At 29.9% G+C, this 19,295-nt stretch overlaps 1 protein-coding gene across 1 annotated transcript in view; it reads left to right on the top strand.

Moving 5' to 3' along the window:
• Positions 1 to 19,295, top strand: part of Nf1 (neurofibromin 1) — a 162,794-nt gene that overhangs the window by 81,001 nt on the left and 62,498 nt on the right. The window contains exons 32-36 of the mRNA XM_075367248.1: positions 1,348 to 1,486; positions 7,489 to 7,653; positions 9,969 to 10,208; positions 12,814 to 12,994; positions 15,687 to 15,870. Coding sequence (XP_075223363.1) covers positions 1,348 to 1,486; positions 7,489 to 7,653; positions 9,969 to 10,208; positions 12,814 to 12,994; positions 15,687 to 15,870 — 909 coding nt within the window. The remainder of the gene's footprint in view (positions 1 to 1,347; positions 1,487 to 7,488; positions 7,654 to 9,968; positions 10,209 to 12,813; positions 12,995 to 15,686; positions 15,871 to 19,295) is intronic.

Raw genomic sequence — 19,295 nt, 5'->3', positions numbered from 1 at the left:
AACCCGTTCTACCACAGTTGTTAGTACACAACATTAAATTTAAATCATCAGAAACATCTGTGATGACCAATGTAAATAGAGTTGACACTGTTTCTTACTTGTGTGTATAACTCAAAAGATACTTCAATGATAGCACACTGCAGACCATTTTTGTTTTGAAATGTATTTAATACTGTACAATTACATATTTATAACTGATAAAATTGCTCTTGTTTATATCTTCCTCCAGTTCCTGTTGATCCATGTTATTCTGAATGTCCATAATTTTTAGTCTTGGTTTTCTAGTTTAATTAATTGATACTTCATAATCTGTACCTGCTTTGCAAGACAGAATTTTTTGTGTAGAAGAAATTTCACTTTTATATAACAATTTATATTAATATTGCTATTTTCCTCCACAAAGATATTTTTCCCTTGATAAGGAACTTCTTTTTGTATATTTTCAATAACGTTTTGCAAAGCTTTTTCCTTATTCTTTTGATTTTTAGGTTGTGCAGTAATACTCTATTTTGTTACTGATACTTATTATTACTCTCAACAAATTGTTTCTGTCTTTCTACTTTTCATTCAGTTGTAACAGTAGATTTTCATTCTTCAGTGAATCCAGATACTCATCATCCTCTAATAATGTTGCATCATGTTGAGTTTTACTCAAACAGTCGAGTGTACTTTAGGTAAATCTTACCGATTTTTTGCACACTTGTATTTCTTAATATGTGCTACACTGAATTTTGTATTTGAATCCAAATTTTCATTACTGACTTTTGAGGTTATGTTTGTCATCATGTTAAAGACAAATTATCAAGACATCACATACATAAGTACCTTTTCCTAGTTTCTCAAAATCTCTTTTATGGTAAACGTTTTCTCACAATAGACATATTAGTGAGCCACACTTTGCTTTTTTATGACACTTGTAACATTTAGCGGAGACTTACTTCTTTGTCCCACCATTAGAAAAGTTTAAAGTTAGTTTATATATATATATATATTTTTTTTTTGTTTGTATATTTTAATTTAATAATATATGATGTTTATTATTAGATCAAATATACACTATATTCAATCATTTATCTTTTTAATTAATATTCTTGCTATTAATGATAAGGTATTAATGGATGAAAGATATAAAATTTGACTTGAAACACTGAATATACAATCATGTAATAACTGAATTACAAATAAACTGGATGACCTTCAAATGTGCAACAGAGACAGATATATTATATACTTCAGGAACACAGCAAAAGTATGTCTTACAAGTCCCTCAAAAAATGGTTAACATTATACACAAAACATGTTCAGAAATAAGTATAAGTAAAATATTATTTTTATGTTGATTATTAGGACAGAGTTTCTTCAAAAGTGGTTCCAAGTTCTACCTGGAGTTGCATACAATAATATACATGCTGCTTATATTTATAACTGCAATAATTGGGTACGAGAGTACACAAAATTCCATGATAGAATTTTTGCACCTATTAAGGTAAGTGTCACTTAATCATAATTTATCATAAACAACTTATTGAATAAATAATTTAATTTTAATAATTGGCAAAAATAAGGTGAATTGAAAGATGTATAAACCACTTCAGAATCTACCCTGAATGTTGACATCCCTCATTGATTAAACATTGTTCAGTTCCCAGATTTTTTATTGACCCTCAAATAATTTCTCAAATTAGCTAGGCATTTTTAGCATGTTCGTCTCTCAACAGTAAAAAATCCATAAAAATGATATTTATGTTTTATATTTAATCATGTTACATACTAAAATAACCATGACAAAAGAAAATAAGTTAATTTTAATATTGTAATGCTTATCTTTTTTTTAAATTCTAATACAATTAAATGACTTTAAAAAAAATATTGGAGTTTAAAGAAGGTGGTAAGCATTTATTTAAAAATTTATTATATAGAATATTTTCTGAATATTGTTCACTTCAAAGTTAAAAGAAAATGTATCTATGAACAAATATAAAAACTAAGTAATCAAGAAATTACATTCAGTACATTGTTTCACAAAGAACATAGAAAAACTATTAATAAAATGATATCTTTTCCTTTTTTGTGACCGCATAGGATAAACTTTAGTTAGTCCATTATCCAAGTCTCTTTGACGGTACTGTTCATTCAGGCCTTGCAGTTCTCCCAGTACTTTTTCATATATTCCGATCTCTATGCTCTTTCTGGTGTTGAAAATGTTGGTGTTATGAGTTTCTTTCTTGTGAATGTGAAGCTAGTGGTTTTTGCCCTTGATTTTTTGTTTAATTTTATCGTGTCTATTGTATCTTCTGATGTAAGGCCAGTTACAATGGTATTGACATACCTTCAGATCATTTCTGTGATCTACCTGCTTCCTGTCTTGGTGTTTTTCAGATTAAGGTTGCATTGTACCAGCTGTTTCTGAAGTCTCAAATTCTACATTTTCATGATGTGTCCAAAGTGTCTTAGTATCCTGTTACACTTTGTATTAGTGATGGGTTCTAACCTTTGTACATGACTTTGTTGGACATGATCCACCACTGCCTGTCCCTTTGGTACTTTTTGTTGATGCAGGTTCTTCTTCCAGTTCTTCTTTTGATTTCTGGGGTCTGTCGGTCTTTGATTATTGGTCTAGGGGGCAGCAGTTTCTGCTGCATATGTGGCTTCTGATTTTATAACTGTGTTATAGTATCTTATTTTTGCATTTACGGATAGACATTTTTTACTGTAGGTGTAGGTAGGTGTACCAGGTTAATCTTTATGCTTTAACTAGCATTTTTGCTCTTGTTTCAATTGAAAATATTTGTTTAGGTTGTTATTTCTCCAAGGTATTTAAATTGGGTTACTATTATGATTTTATTACCATTTATGTTTACTTAATTGTGTTTTTTTTTTTGGAGAATTTCTGTCTTTTTAAATGATATTTTGAGGTCAAGTTTTATTTGTAATGTTTTGAAATTCTATTATCTGTTTTAGCTTCGTCAATGTAGTTTACTAGTAGTGCCAAGTTGTTGGCAAAACCAAGACAGTTTGTTTGATTTGGCCTATTTTAGGTAGATTTCATAAGAAAGCTACCTATTGTAATGGGTATCATGATTCGACTTCTGGAAAATTTCAACATATTTTTGTGTTTCACATCCTCCAGACCCCAAAACCACTGTCAGTTCAAAAGTTAATATATGCATATACATATATTTCACTTTATTGTAGGCACGATAACTGTCATAATTTTGCGCCAATCACTTTCAAATTGATACATAAAATATAACAACCCAAAATCTCGGACGAGTTCATTAATGGGTGAAATCAGACCATGGGGGTGGAAATGGGAAGGCTTTTTTGAAAAACTAAAATATCACTATAACTTTCATATTAATTAAAATATCAAATTTGTTTAAAGTTCCTACTATTTTTTGATAAGGGCCTAAAAATTATCTAAGTAAAGTTTTTTGATATCACCAACCATTGGCCCAGGGGGTGGAAAAAATGGAGTTTCGAAGACAAAATATCATACCTCCCCTAATAGGCACAGTATCAAATCGGTTTTAAGTGATCATTATTTCTTTAAACATTACCTAAAACTTTTGTCTTAAACAATTTTTAATATGACCACCAACCCTTACGGATGACCAAAATGTTGCTGGAATTGTAAGAAGATGGGGCTTGTCATATGCTAAACCTGTGAAACTTTTTTCACATGCAATCATTGTCATATTGAGTAAATTGAAGTTTTTCTTAACTTTAAGATGGAAATCTTTTTTATCCCCTACTTAGCACTGGTAAAATCTACCTCCATCTTCCAGTGTGCTGAAAGGGATTTTTATTTTTGGGAGTATTTTTTGAGCCATTCCCTCATTATCATTTCTAGAGTGCAGTTGAATAGTGCAGTGTGAGTCCATCACCTTAGCACAGTCCTGTTTTGATGTCAAGTAGTTCAGAGAATTCACCTCTGAATTTCACTTTTGACTTTGTGAGGGTTCAGTTTTATCATATTCATTAATTTGGGATATGGTCCGAGGTGTCTTAAAAAATTTAGTAAGGATTCTCTGTGAATTTAATTTGTATGCTTTCTTGAAGTCTACAAACATCACCATGTCTCTGCTTCTTTTTAGTTGTATTAGCTTAAGACATGCTATTAGCTTGAGATTCATGATCTTGTCTGGATAGCTAATACAGGGTCTGTAATCTCCCTGTAAAAACTTCTAGTTTTTCTTGAGTTGTAAACCAATCCTGTTGAGGATGTTTCTTGAAAGAATTTTATATGTTGTGTCTAGGAGTGAGATTCCCCTGTTATTATTATATAGTTATTAGGTTATTATTAATAGTTATTAGGGTCTGTTTTGTCTGCTTTTTTGCGTAGTGAGTGGTTGAGAGCTGTAGTCCAGTGTTCTGGTAGTTCTTATACAGATGTTGATGAAGGGCAATTTTTGTGGGTCTTTCTGTATGTTTCCAGATATCTACAAATCTGCTGCTTTGTAATTCTTCATCTCACCCAGTGCTGGTAGACTTCTTTAATTGTGGGAGGGTAGATGTTTTCCGATGCTAGGGTAGAAGTTCAGGAGTTCTTTTGGTTCTTTGCAATTTAGGAGTTTGTTAAAATATTTAGCTAAGATCTCTACATTGTTTATTATTATGGGCCAGATTAGAGTTTACAACCTTCATTAGGTGTTCATATTTTTGGAGTTATTTTTTGAAGGCTTTGTGGTTTTAACTGCATTTCATTGAATTTCAGTATGTCTTTATGGTATTGTCTTTATTTTCCTTAGGGTTCAGATGATTTTATTGTTTTACTAGATTTTGGAAGGATGTTCCTGATTTTTGGGATTGGTGTAATAATAATGTTTGATATCTTTTCTCCACTGTTTTGTTGCATTCGCTGTTCCACCATTGATGATTTTCACAAAGTTTTATTAGGGCCAGTTCTGCTATTTGTTTAAGGTTGTTGACTAGGTCTTCGAGCTTATCCGTGATTGAAAGTTTTTCAGTTGCTTTTTGGTAATTTTCATTCTTGATTAGTTGAGTAAGGTCTATTTTTCTTTTAGTTGTAGGGGCTTGGTTTTATTGCTTCTTTTGGGGAGTTAATTTAATTTTTACTATATAGTGATCTGAGCCTGTTTCTACTCCTCTGAGGACTTTTATGTTGTAGATCTGTTTGTGGTGGTGTTTGTCTGAAAACATGATCTAGTTGTCAATCTCCTTTAGTGCATTTGGGGGTGTTTTCAGGTTTTGAGTTTTGAAGTTTCCTTTTAAAATATGTAGATTACGAGATTAGGTTGAGGTTTCTGCAGAGATCAATGAGTGTTCATTTTCATTTGTTTTCTTTTGAGCAGGCCATTTTCCAATGATATTGCGGTATCTTCTTTTTCCATCTAGTTGAGCATTGAAGTCTCTGATCAGTTGTTTAACATGATTTTTGGGGATGTTATTTGTGGTCTGGTCGATTAGGTCCCAGAACTTTTTTTCTTTGCATTTGTTTTTGTTATTAGTGGGGCATGGGCATTGTTATAATGGAGATTTTATTAGTTGCTTTTAGGCTGAGTGTTCAGATTCTCAGGGATTGTGACTTGAATTCTTGTACAGAGTTTATTATTTTTAGGCTGACCAAAAAGCCTGTTCCAAATTGTGGGATACTTTTCATCACTCTCTTCCCAAGTGTACCGTTGTTGAGTCTATATCTTTGAGAGTTCATGGCTTCCTGGTAGATGTTTCTTATTTACTGCAGTCCCATGATGAGAAATTTGTGTTGGTCCATTAGGTGGGTTATTATTTTTAGTTTACTAGTCTGCATGAGTGAGTTTACATTGTGTGTGGAAATGTAGGTGATTTGATTCAGTTTGATTTTGGATTTTATATCGTCTGTCTTCATGTGTATGGTGTTCGAGCATTCCATTGCTTCCAATCGCATGTTGTATTCTAAGCTGCACCCCACCATATCCGAGTGCTGCCTTCTCTGAACTTTGATGTAGTTGGTTCAGCCAGTGAAATATTCCTTAAAAGACCTTTCATAATGACTGTCAAGGGGTCACCTGCCGTGGGACTTGGTTCTGAGTTACAGCTCTAGGTGTGATCTAATAAGGTGATAGTGGGGTATGACTTGATTATAGATGAAGTTGTGAAGTTTGTTCTGATTCAGTTCACCAGGCAAATCTCTCCATTTGTTCCAGATATATCCAGGCGCATCTCGTGGAGGCTTGATCTGACTTTTGTTAGAGTTGTTATTTTATAGAAAACTTAAAAAAATCCAATCCTAAACATTATATCCTGATATCGTATTATAAATAAATAAAATATTAAACCATCATGTAAACAAATAGCATGTCCTTCATGATGAAAACATTATTAAAATAACAACATTGTAATACAATGTAGCAAATCTAATTTGCGATTCTACTAGTTTAGCTAGGATTGTCGCTGTTATATCATTAATTGCTGGTTCTAGGATTAGTTTGTGATATTTATGATAATTAATATTAATTTCTAGTGAACTGTAGATATTATTTTGCAGAGATTCAAAATTAATAAACTTTGTTATCAGAGAATTTTGTCCGTTTATGGATTAAATAACCCAGATGCAGATGAAAAGGAGCAGCCTCAAGTAAATCAGTCTTATTAGCATCTAAAGTGTTTATTATTGATGTCTGGTCAGACATCCATCAGACTGCATTAGCCTTAAAAACAAGATAAGGATATTTTCTAAAAATCTTGTATCGACCACTGTTATTGTAGCTGTATTGTGCTGTATCTTGTAGCTTACCAGATGGCATTCAGTATTAGAAAAAACAAGTCAAAAAGTTAGCTTAACATGCATAAGCTAAGAAGTTGGCTTTATTTATTGGCTTAGGATTAATTTTATTATTGTCGTTTGAAATGGTGGATCTCAGAATAATAGATTCAGGTTAGAATTAAGAGTTATTGTTTTGAGTTTTCTGTTAAGTTAATTGATTAGAAAAAAATAATTTGTATAAAAACAACAGATGGTATGATTAAAAAAAAATACTGAATTTATTTATTTAAGAATTGGTAAAAGCTCAAAAGATTGTCCTTTAGGTAGTTTTAGAAGTTGATAGTTCTATTAGCAATGAAATGTTGCAGAATATATATTTCTTAATACTCTTAAGATAAACTAGTATAAAACAATTATAACAAATTGTAACAAAGTAATGTACAGAATATTTAACAATATTTTCATAATGTTCTTAATGCAATAGTATCTTGGAATCCTTAAAAAGGTCAGGTAGTAAAATCAAAATGTAAGTATAAATAAAACGCACATGCATTAGAATTTTTAACAGAAATATCTACTTTAAATGCATTTTATAATACAGCAGTTGATTAAAGTATACAACTTTTTAAAAAGATAACATATGCTTCTTTCTTTTTATTTAGCTTTATTTATTTTTAAAAGGTTATTGGTATATATTACTCTTTTTAACATATAGTAATTGGTATTACCATGTACAATCATTGTAAATTGTCAGTTATGTTTTATGGTTTTGTTTACAGGGTAACAGAAAACTGATTTTTATTGAAGCTCCTGCTAAACTTAATGATTTCATTGACCCAGATCAACAAAAGTTACCAGGTGCCACTCTTTCTCTAGATGAAGACCTTAAAGTATTTAATAACGCTTTAAAATTATCTCATAAAGATACAAAAGTTGCCATTAAGGTATGTGTTTTTATTGAAAAAAATATAAAGTTCAATTTTTTTGTAATTTAAATATTATGTGCTAATAATTTATCAGTATTTAATTTATGTATTGTTATCAGTAAGTGAAGATTAAATTTGATCTGAGAACCAGTAGACCACATTAGATTTATCGTGGAATTACCATTAAACTATAAGCAGTTTATTATTGTTAACAAAATCTCATTTTCAGTAACAGATTCTATCTAAAACTAAAACAAAAGAAGGATGTTTCTTACAAGTAACAACCTGTTCACATGTATTTGCAAGCTAGCACTAACTATAAATTTATTGACAATGCATATTACATTTTTCTGTCATTGAAACTTTATTCTGTGGAAAATTTTTTGACATTTATTATCTACTGAACTAGAACAACTGTAATAGAATTTTTTTTATAAGCAGAAAATATTTTGTCTACAACAATTATAGAATGTATCTAGATTTAAAGAAATGTTGAAAAACCGATGGTCCTTCATTAAGTGAACAAACCTTTTTATATATTTATTACTAAATGCTTGCAGATAATAAATTACTTTTTCTTTTATTTTGTCCTGTCACTCTCCTTCACTATGCATTTGTCCCATCTCTCTAATGTAAGCTTTGTATTCCATCAGCAAAGAATTCTTTAGGTTGAGCTTGGAACCACTTTAATGTGGCTGTTTCCATTTCTTTGTTATCTTTAAATTGATTTTCTTCATAAAGAAGATTTTAATAAACTAAAAAGGTAATCTGACTGCAACAAGTAGACAAAATCTTTCTTTACCATTTTTAAATCTGTCTACTTGTACATAAAACTTAACTTCATCATGCAATTCATGCTTTGTTTAGCATTCTTTCAATAAAAAATATGGCTGGCTTTTATCCCTTCTGATAACAAGTAATTAATAAGTTCATACTCCTTTTCTAAAGTGTAATTAGGTATGTCCATGTTTAGACAGTTATTGAAAATAATCTAACTGAATTCAGATTGCAATCAGTTACTCAGTCCACAGGATTTTATAACTGGATGTGGTAATAGTTCCCAGCCTAAACTGATTTCATCAGATGATGGTATGAGGAGGAGCTTGTCCTGTTTAAAGGTCATTCCTTTATTTAACACTTCATACTGTAATTGAGAATATCCAAATCATTTTTCAGCAACTCTAAATAAATGACAATAATGGCAAAGAATAAAAATTCTCACACCCTAATAAACAGTTATCATCACTGTTTGTGGAAGGCTGCATTTTGAATTTGTTCATTGCTGGAAATCAGTGTGTTCCGCTATTTACTCTGTTAACTTGATTTTTGGTTTTAATAGTTTTTTTATGTGCATGTTTCTTTACAGGCTCCTATTTGACTAAAAAAATTCCTTGCTTTCAAGACAAAAATAAGCTTTCAGTTTTTCTGTACAGATAGTGCATTTATAAATATTTATGATTGCCAACTATTTTATGCACTGTATCAATGTACTTTTGTACTGTTTCTTTCACAATAATCAATTATTTTAAAACATGTGTTTATATTATTAGCCACCATTACTGCTGACACAACTACTGAATATCTGGAATATTTTTCATTAACAGATATTTTTGACAATTTTTTAAAATGTGTTCGCTTGGGCATAAAAACTTAACTTGTTCACGCAATTTACTGTATTGAGAATTCATTCAGTGAAAAATATTCAATTACTGAAAATAAACAAAATGAATATAGATCACAATCAATTACTTAATGCAAAGACTTGAATTGATATTGACCATGTATTTGATTATCAAATATGTTCTCCTTCCTCACATTGTTTACTTATTGTATGATCTTTATATATTTTTCAGTAAATAATGTAGTCTTGTTCTGTCTGTAAATTTGCAATTTTGCATACTACTTCCTAAAAAAATGTTTGAGTTGTAGCAATATGAAATATATAATTCCTATTAAACAAGGTGCTTCTTGAATTGAGTTTTTCAAGTAAAACTACTGTAGAATCAGGAAAGATGAGGAAACGAAGAAGTCAGGTCAATTAATTAAATGTTAAACAATTGTAAAGACATTCAGTAAAGTAAAATGTTGAATTAAAGAAGATATTTTTAAATTTATAATTGAAATATTCTTTTGGTAGATTATTGAAAATGAAATTTAAAATCTTACTTGTATTTTTTAGTAGCTAATAAGTGAGCTTTTCAGTTAAACAATTTATATAATTGTGGTCTAAAAAATCTAATTTCATTCTATTTGCTCTATGATATGTTTTTGTTATACTACATTTATGGGTGTATTGTATGTTTTAATTGATAGTTCTCTATATTTTTTTTTAGGTTGGACCAACAGCTATGCAGATAACATCATCTGAAAAAACAAAGGTTTTATCACATTCTGTTCTATTAAATGATGTGTATTATGCATCAGAAATAGAAGAAGTTTGTTTGGTAGATGATAATCAGTTTACATTAACGATTGCAAATGAATCAGGCCCGCTTTCATTTATACATAATGACTGTGACAGCATTGTTCAAGCAATTATACATATACGCAATAGATGGGAATTGTCACAACCGGTAAAGTTTCTTTTTTTTCTTCTTTTTTTTTTTGTATGTTTTGCATATTAATTTTAAAAAGGCATATAAATAAAACTTCAATATAATATAATATATAAAATATTCTTTTTTTCCTTGTATTCACAGTTTTGTCTTTTTCAAAATAAATTATCTGTCGATTATAAAGCTTGAGAAATTTGAATTATATTTGTTATGAATGTTCAACTCTCAACTTACAGCTATTTTGGGAAGAGAATTGATGAAGCCAAGTTATTTTGGATTTCATAGTAGATTTTAAGGCATGAAAATACCAATAGTTGTATTTGTGCTTCATTTGTCAAATTCTCCACCTCAGATAGTTTTGTTATGTAATCAGTAAACTTCAATATTCACTACCTTTGTTCAGTGAAAGTTCAATCAATGTTCAATTTATATCCATACACATTGTAACATGTCTTTTGTTATATTTGATATTGTTTCCTTTATGTGATTCAGATCATGTAATATTTTTAAATACACAATGTTTTTAATGTATCCCACAAGAAAAGATTATAAGGGATGAAGTCCAGACTTCTTGGAGGATGTAGAATAGGGCCTTCTTGGCCTATTCTATCAATGAATTTTTCACTGAAAGTAGGATAATGAATTCATAAAGTGTAAGGGAGTATCGTCTTTTGGAAATAAATTTGATGTAAATTTTCAAGTTCTGGTTGAGGAAAGCAATAATTATTTAACACATCTAGATAAACAAAGCCCCGATTACATAATCTTCTCATTAAACCATACAAACTTTAAATGTGTTGCACACTTTTTTTAACAATTATGTGTCAGCTTCCAGATCCCCATATTCGTGACATTATTAAGAATAAAAATTAACTGTCCTAAAAATTTACTTTGTTTAAAAGTGAAAGGATTTTAGGATTTTATTAATTTTGTCTAAAATTGCAACAGCAAACCAGAAACATTTTACTTATCTGATTGTTTTATTTCTTGCAGTAGCTGACTTTTGTATGTATGCAACTGTAACCTGTTATGTAGAACTTTATGAATGTTTGTTTTTGGAATTTGTATCTTTAGACTTCAACATATGATGAATTTATTAGTACTTCTGATTACATATTATCTAATTTGTTCCAACACTTTGGTGTGATACTATGGGCTTCTAGGTGGTTTCTGTTTGGCCGGCCTCTGTGGCACAAGTAGTAGAATCTCAGCCTTTCATCCAGAGGTCCCAGGTTTGAAACCCGATCAGGCATGACAATCTCATCCTCTGAAGCAATACGTAATGGTGGTCCTGGAAGTTAAACAAAAAAAAAAGAAAAAGTGGTGTTTGAGAACAGTTCCTGTTTTTTTAACCGATTAAATTGGTGTTATTGTTTTGTGACATGCCGCAAAACTTTGTGCTTTTTCTTGAACAGAAATCATATTAAAGAAAGAAACAAACCTTAGCAACAGTGCTGAAGCTGATGCATGATTGAAATACCCACTATACAAAAATTGTATATAGAAGTTTCCAGTGCTACCAATTATTTCTCAAAATGTGCCTAACGTTTGAAGATCTGAACTACTGAATCCCTACCATTTTTTTATGATTACCTTATATATTAAATAATATGTTGTGTGAACATTAAGTATTATATTAACCCATGTGTAATGAATGACATTAAATGATAATGTATGCAATAAAAACTTATCTTGATAATCAGAAGTAACATAATATTGTGTGCAAGGGACTAATTTCAATGCACCCTTGTCTCCTCAGATCATAGTCTGTAAAAAACAGTAAGTCTACATTTGTGTTATTCTGTACAATTATAAAATTTGGATGAAAAAAATAGCTGATCTTTATGATAGTGATCTTTAAAAAGAAACTTTTATATTAGCAAAGTGGACTAGTTATTGTTTAGGAGTTGAGGTTCAATCCTGCTGTGTTGAGAAGTTCTATATAGAGAAAAAAAAATGGTGACATTGACTTGTTAACTCATAAATAGCTCCATCCCACAAACATTGAATTCTTTATTGTATGTTAACCTCACATTCACAAAAAAAAAAAATATTTTGAAATTGTCATACATTAAAGAAAAGTTGCATTTAGATTTCAACCCCACATCCAATTTCCGTGTAATTCTGAATCTAGGTAGGCTGTTTCAGAGTGATATTCTCCCTGCATTTATCCCAGCCTCTGATAAATCTGTATAAATGTATAAATTGGTATAAAGAGAAATCCTAAATTATTAACGACTAGTATTGTTTAAGACTGGATCTGATATAATTTAATTAAATCCTGAGCTTGCTCATCAGTGTACTCTAGCATGAATTATTTTGGATTGAAATCTTAATAACTGAAAATTATTTTATGCTAATATATCAGGAGATAATTTAAAATTGGCTGGAAAGTTCATTAAAATGCTAACAAGGCTTTAATTTCTTGAATATCATACAGAACACAGTTTTTACATATAATGATGGATTATTTTTTTAGGTTTTTTAAGATTAATTGGGAATTCCAATCAATAATAATTATACTATCAAGAAGTCCAGATTTGAAGGTTTTTACCATATAAATTAAGGTGAAATAATATGTATTCTTTAAATTATACAGAAATTATTATCTTATTTTCATTAGGAATCAGTGACAGTACATAAGAAGATTAGACCAAAGGATGTTCCTGGAACATTGCTCAATATGGCATTACTTAATCTTGGTTCTTCTGATCCTAATCTGAGAACAGCTGCATATAATCAGCTCTGTGCTTTGACACAGTTTTTTGATCTTAGAATTGAGGGACAACTACTAGAAACATCTGGTAAGATTGGTATTGAGTCACTTTTAATTTGAAAATAAAATTAATTGATTTATCCTTTATCTGTATAGAAATATTACTTTATTTTTTGTTTGGAAAAGTGTCCTAGTTGTCATAATTTTTAATCCCTTATTCATTAAACAAAACAAAATTAAAACAGAAAATTATTGAAATCTTATACCCTCTTACAGTTGACTCCACATTAATTGCAAGGAGTTAATCTTTTTGCATTTTAATTTTATTTAAGAATCTTAAAAGTTCATACCATTTTTGTGTCACAAGAAGTATAATTATAAAGAAAATTATATTTTACATCTTTGCCAACTAATACAATGGAATTTTCATAATTCAGACATTGATAGGTCAAATCTTAAATTAAGGTTTATATTGAACTTTGAAACTTTTAAAATCTTCCCTTAGTGCCTGATATTTTTTTTTTTTTTTTTTGTTAATTTTAAATGGATAGTTTGCCACAAGCGTTTGAAGAGGTGGAACAATATGTCGAAGAATGTTTTGATATACTGATTTTCTCAAGCATTGTTGTTTATTTGTGCTTTTGTAAACTATAATGGTTATTTTCTGATATTCTTGGTTACATTTATTTGGTACCGTGTTCTTATATCCTTCATTTTAAATTCATCCTTTCTTTTCTGAATCATGCTATCTTAGTTTATCTGCAGTTATGAATGAATTAAAATAACAGTTAGGACTTGTTGTTGTCAATTTCTTTAGTTGTATTTTATGTTTAGAGAGTATACTAAATACTCTAAAGTTATAGGAAGCCTAGAGTAAGACTAAAAAAGACTGTTTAGATTGTGTAGGAAAGAGAACAGGTAAAAAGAAAGTTAAGAGAAGAGCTATGATTTGCAGCCTCAACTGATAACTTTTGGATGAAGAGTAATTTATTTTGAATTACAATATGTCTACACATTATGTCACTTAGTCTACATACTACCAGTATCGTTTTCTTAACTTAAAATATTATTTTTACTTATGTTGCTATTTAAGTCAATGAGTGTGCAATACAAAACACAAAAGAAACTAAGAAATTCCACTAAATACAGTACAGTGTATGTAATATTTAAATAAATTAAGTATTATATTAGATTATTTCTTTCCTTTTATTTATTGCTAATAAGGCATTTATAAGATTCTATTCATTTTTTTCTCAACTACGTAGATATTCTATATAAGGGTGGGGATAGGCTTCGGGTCAAATTTTGCATGTCATGTTTATTGCAGATGTTGACTGTCTTGACCCCTCTAACCAATTAATACAATTTTAGCACTGAAAAAATCCAGGATGAATGTAAGTATGTTGACCTGCTTTTTGCTTGATATTTCCAGACCAGCTGGAGTATTGGATGAAATTTTGCTCAATAATTTCTGTACATAAGACATTGACATCATTTAATATCCAGTCAAGGGGGCAGAGAGGTACAGACCTATGGATCCCATGTCTCAAAATTTTATTCAAAAAGTATAATGATTTTGTTATAATTCAATGTCTTATGACACTTCTACATTTTTGATTGACTTTTATATTTTTTTACAATCAAAGGGGTAGCAACCATATATGAAGCAAATGCTTAATTTCTCAATTTTTTTAAAAAAGTGCAACTGTGCAATCTGTTTTGACCAGGTGCTTTTATATTTAAGTTTTCTTTTCTTATTGAGTAATCTTCATTTATTCCTCCTCTTGTTCAATTTTATCTTCAATTTTTAATTCCAGTATTTCTTTAGAAAGTTTATTTTATTAACATTAACATTTTCGTGCACTTCTTTACTGCCTCTTTTTTATTTTTGTTGTAAATTATTTCTTTTATATTAAAATGTATTTGCTCATTTTGAACTGTACTTTTAAACAGTATGTCTACTTTAACCATGTCTATATAAAAACAACTTTTCTCTATTGGGTACCTGTATATTTATTTATATTACATCCTTTTGTATTCTTCTGGTGTAATAAACAAAAATATTTGTAATATATCAATAAATTAATAAACAGAATTATTTCTTTTTAATCTTGGATGTTTGCATGTACCAATAATCAAAACTTTAATAATTCAAAGTTATAAATAATTTGAACTTTATTATTAATTCATATAGCATCAAATTAAAAAAAGGTCTGTATTATGAATACCACTCTTTTTCTTTATTAAATTTATTTGTGCAGAAGTGAACGTATTTATTATTAATAGCTATGTAATACAGATTTTTTTCTTAACATCGATACCAAAATTGTACTTCTAGATTTGAAGGTTTTTTTGCATTAGTTTTATCTTAAATAATTCAAATATAAAGTCCTCTTTTCCCCTTTTTCTATCACTATAAAGAGGATTATTGTGTGTTTAACACTGTGAATGAAACATCTTTTAAATATGTGTTTTTAATTTTCCACTTATTTTTACTTAGTATTTAATTATTTTAATCTATAAAATCTCTGGAAGTCATAAATCATTTGTTAATTTTGACAACAGCTGTCTGATTCCTAGTTATATACATACTCACTCATTCTTCATTTATTATAAAATTTTATAATATATTAAATGGCAGACTTTATAAGAATTTTAGCCTAAAACCTGCTTGACAAAAAGCAGAGATGCTGTCATTCGCTACAAAAGTTGAATTTTTTAAATTTACCTATCTTTACATGATTTGTATTAACTAATCTAGTATAAATTTTCTATTATAGGTTTATGTATACCTTCTAACAATACAATTTTTATAAAATCAGTTAGTGAAAAGTTAGCTACAAATGAGCCTCATCTTACACTTGAATTTCTAGAAGAATGTATCGGCGGGTTTAGAATGTCTACTATAGAACTTAAACATTTATGTCTTGAATATATGACGCCATGGTTGCCTAATTTAGTCAAGTAAGTTTTATTTTTTCACTCTGTTAGATTTCCTACACTTAATATATTTGTTGTAATACAATTTATAGGGTAAAGTGAATAAAAAGGAGTTGATTCTTTCACTACAGTGTATCTAAGTTATAACTACTTTAGAACTTACTGTGAATAAAAGTAACTTACAACTACCCCTTTAGTTACAACTTCATTTTTCTGGAAAGGTAATCATAATTTAACTTTTGATGTGAATAAAGTGAAGATACAACTATATAAGTACAGTTACAACTTCATTATTTTTAAGTCTGAGGTAGGGCACGCTCCACTTTGTCAGTAATCTTCGACATTGTGATGTTCATGCGTGTGAGGAAGGGGAAAACATAGAGAAAGAAGTGTTATAAATAAGCGTTACAGAAGTAAGGAACTGATCCATTTCAAGACTGAAAGTATTTATTTTTTTAATTACGAATTTATGCCAAATAGTGATACACAGGGAAAAGCACTAGCCCCATGAAATAACATGAAAATATTTTTACGTTATATTGCTGATCCTGGAATACCAGTGTAAATGTTCAGGTGACCTGTGATGCAAATGAAAATTTTGAGCATTAGCGCCTAGTGGCCGGGCTCTATGCAAGAATGTAGAGAAGTAGTGATATTCAGGACGTAATCTCTCAATATGATGCTATTGCTTGTTTGCTAGATAACTCAGGCTATGGTATATCTGTGTGAGTTATCACAACATTCAAGACGCCTGAAGGTAACAATCAACATTGATATATACATTAGCAACCAAATGCCACCTTAGTGACCTTGTTGTATACCAAACAGTCACATGTTCTTTAGCGTGTTTGCTGTTAAATATGCTAAAGAAAAAGTCATAAAAGACCATTTGGTCAGCTCAAATAGAGATTCCCAGTCCTTGGTAACTGCTTGTTAGTATCACTAGAAAGGGTATCAGAACTAATAGAGTGAGCTGTGCTTTGCTTCACAATATCATCAAACACCTTAAAGATTTATTTGATTTCGGAAATTTGGAAGAAGGTGGAGAGGAAAATGAGTTTCATGAAGAGGAAGTTGGCTGAGAGATACATGATAACAATGCGACAAAATTTCATGGGGTACAAGCAGCAGAATATGTTACATTCTATTTAATTTATGTATTGTCTCTGAAAAGGAATTAATATTTTATCATTTGTAATGTTATATGTTGCATGTTTAATCTAAATTTATTGTTTATAATGCATATTGTATAGCCTCAATTGCAGTACAATTTGTTTATAAAATCATGATTATTGGTTTCCATAAAATAATGAGAATAATAGAAATATAAAACAAAATAAAAAATAATGATTATATCTTGATATTGCCAATAACCAGCTACTTACTTTAGTGATTGGCCTGTTGATGTCACATCACAGTCATGGGCCATGACTGTGATGTCACATCACAGTCATGGGCCATGACTGTGATGTGGCGCCAAGATGCCAAGATGCATGGGCCATGACTGTGATGTGATGTGACATGGCACCAAGTACCCCAGTACTTGGTACCACATCGGTGACACCAATCTTCTCGGTGTCAACCAGGACTGTGTACAACTATTAGGCCTGCTGCACTGCCATAACAGACACAGGGCTTAGCTATACTTGTGGCCAGCATGGTAACAACAGCTAAGCTAGTAACTGTGTGCACAGTAGACCATGCAAATTGTACTGGCCTACATTTTTATTTTTTAATCATTTGTTTGTTTATTTTATTCTTTTTTTTTTTGAAGGGAAAGGAAAATTAATATAATACGTACAGTTATTTTGTGATTTTATTTTAAAATTTCATAAAAATAAACATTTGAGGTTATGTCAGACTGTGTTTCATTGTCAGTGTAGTTTTTTACTTAGTTTCTCCAATTCTTTCTTCTCTTTCTCTATCTGGATTTTCTGCATCACGAATATATTGCAAAGTTTCATTAGGAATTTTGCTACTCTATATTCAGCAGTTATGGGTGTTCACCTTGCCACTGATGTGAAACATTGACTCATCACTAAAAATTACATTTTTAAAAATTGTATCGTCAGCAATTCTATCATTTCCACACAGAACTGTAGCCGAGCAAACTTTGTCGTCATCGGTAATGTGTTGAATCAGGGTTAATTTTTATGGCTTCATGTGTAGTAATTTTTGTAATACGCACCAAACAGTCATTTGTGGAATGCCAGTCTCACATGAGACAAGTTGAGTTGATTTCTTTGGACTACGTGCTTACAAGCTTCTCTGAGTTGTTCCACAGTTTCAGTGATATGTGAGCCTCCTGGTGATTTTGTATATTTAACAGATCAACCTGTCTGAACAAAGGTTTGGGGCTAACAGTATGCCTACTAGGAGGTTCCCTACCATACCCTGTACGAAAATTAAATTAAACTGCAGTTGCTGACTCCAAATCATGAAACAAAAACACACAGTAGCACATTCTGCACCATAAATGTATCCATTTTTAATAACACTGGTAACAGCACTGGTGATCAAATTCGGTACTAATGAACTATGCAAGTCAAAACTTGGTATGTTTTGCTATGAAATGTGATCTCAACCAAATCTTTATTATCTAAATAGATTTTTATATACTTTTAAAGTCGTAAAGGTTTTCAAAATAAATAAGCTTGTATAACTTGTTATACATGTAATAATAAAGTAACTTAATTTACAGTCTTATGTAGTCTGATTTTTTAAAGCTTAAATCAATTTATAGCACATTACACCATACATAATAGATATTATGTATGTATTATATTATTTATTTTATTATGAGATTTCTACATGTAAGTAATAAATATTGAAAAATTAATCCAGTATAAATAAATAAATAAATAGGTATCATATAAAATTAATAAGAAATTAAATTAAATTTTTAATAATAAAGAAAAGTGCTCATGTGATTAAAAGATATTAGATTCATTCATTAAAATGGAAAAAAAAATAGAAAAATACTGTACATAAAGCGACAAAGAACTACACTCTAATAAACATCAAACCTTTTTGACTGCTACATTATAACTAAAAAAGCATTTAAACCTCACCCTAACCTCCACAGTTAAAGAAATAAGAAACTCCAGAAATTGCAGATTTGTGTGCATAATAGCAAAGATGTTAGTAAGACTGTATTAATAATAATTTTTCATTTAATTAATCATGTTGCATTGTAGGTGATTTTCATTACCTATGATTTAGCATTATACATGTTCATTGTACCATTGACAATGTATATGATGTACTATTGTAATCATACATCGGCAGTCATTCTCTTGCCTAGCTTTTCCTTACTTTTTTCTATGTTTATACTAGTAAAAAGGAATAAGAAGAGAAGTCTTCTCTGTTTCTGTTGTCCTTCAAGCACCTGGGTCTTGGACAGCCTTTTAAATCTTATAACTGTTTTTTCTAAAAGGTTTTTTTAAAAT

Source organism: Lycorma delicatula, chromosome 5 (assembly GCF_047948215.1).
Source record: "Lycorma delicatula isolate Av1 chromosome 5, ASM4794821v1, whole genome shotgun sequence".
In the NCBI taxonomy this organism is placed as follows: domain Eukaryota; kingdom Metazoa; phylum Arthropoda; class Insecta; order Hemiptera; family Fulgoridae; genus Lycorma; species Lycorma delicatula.
This window is presented reverse-complemented; position numbering and strand designations above follow the sequence as displayed.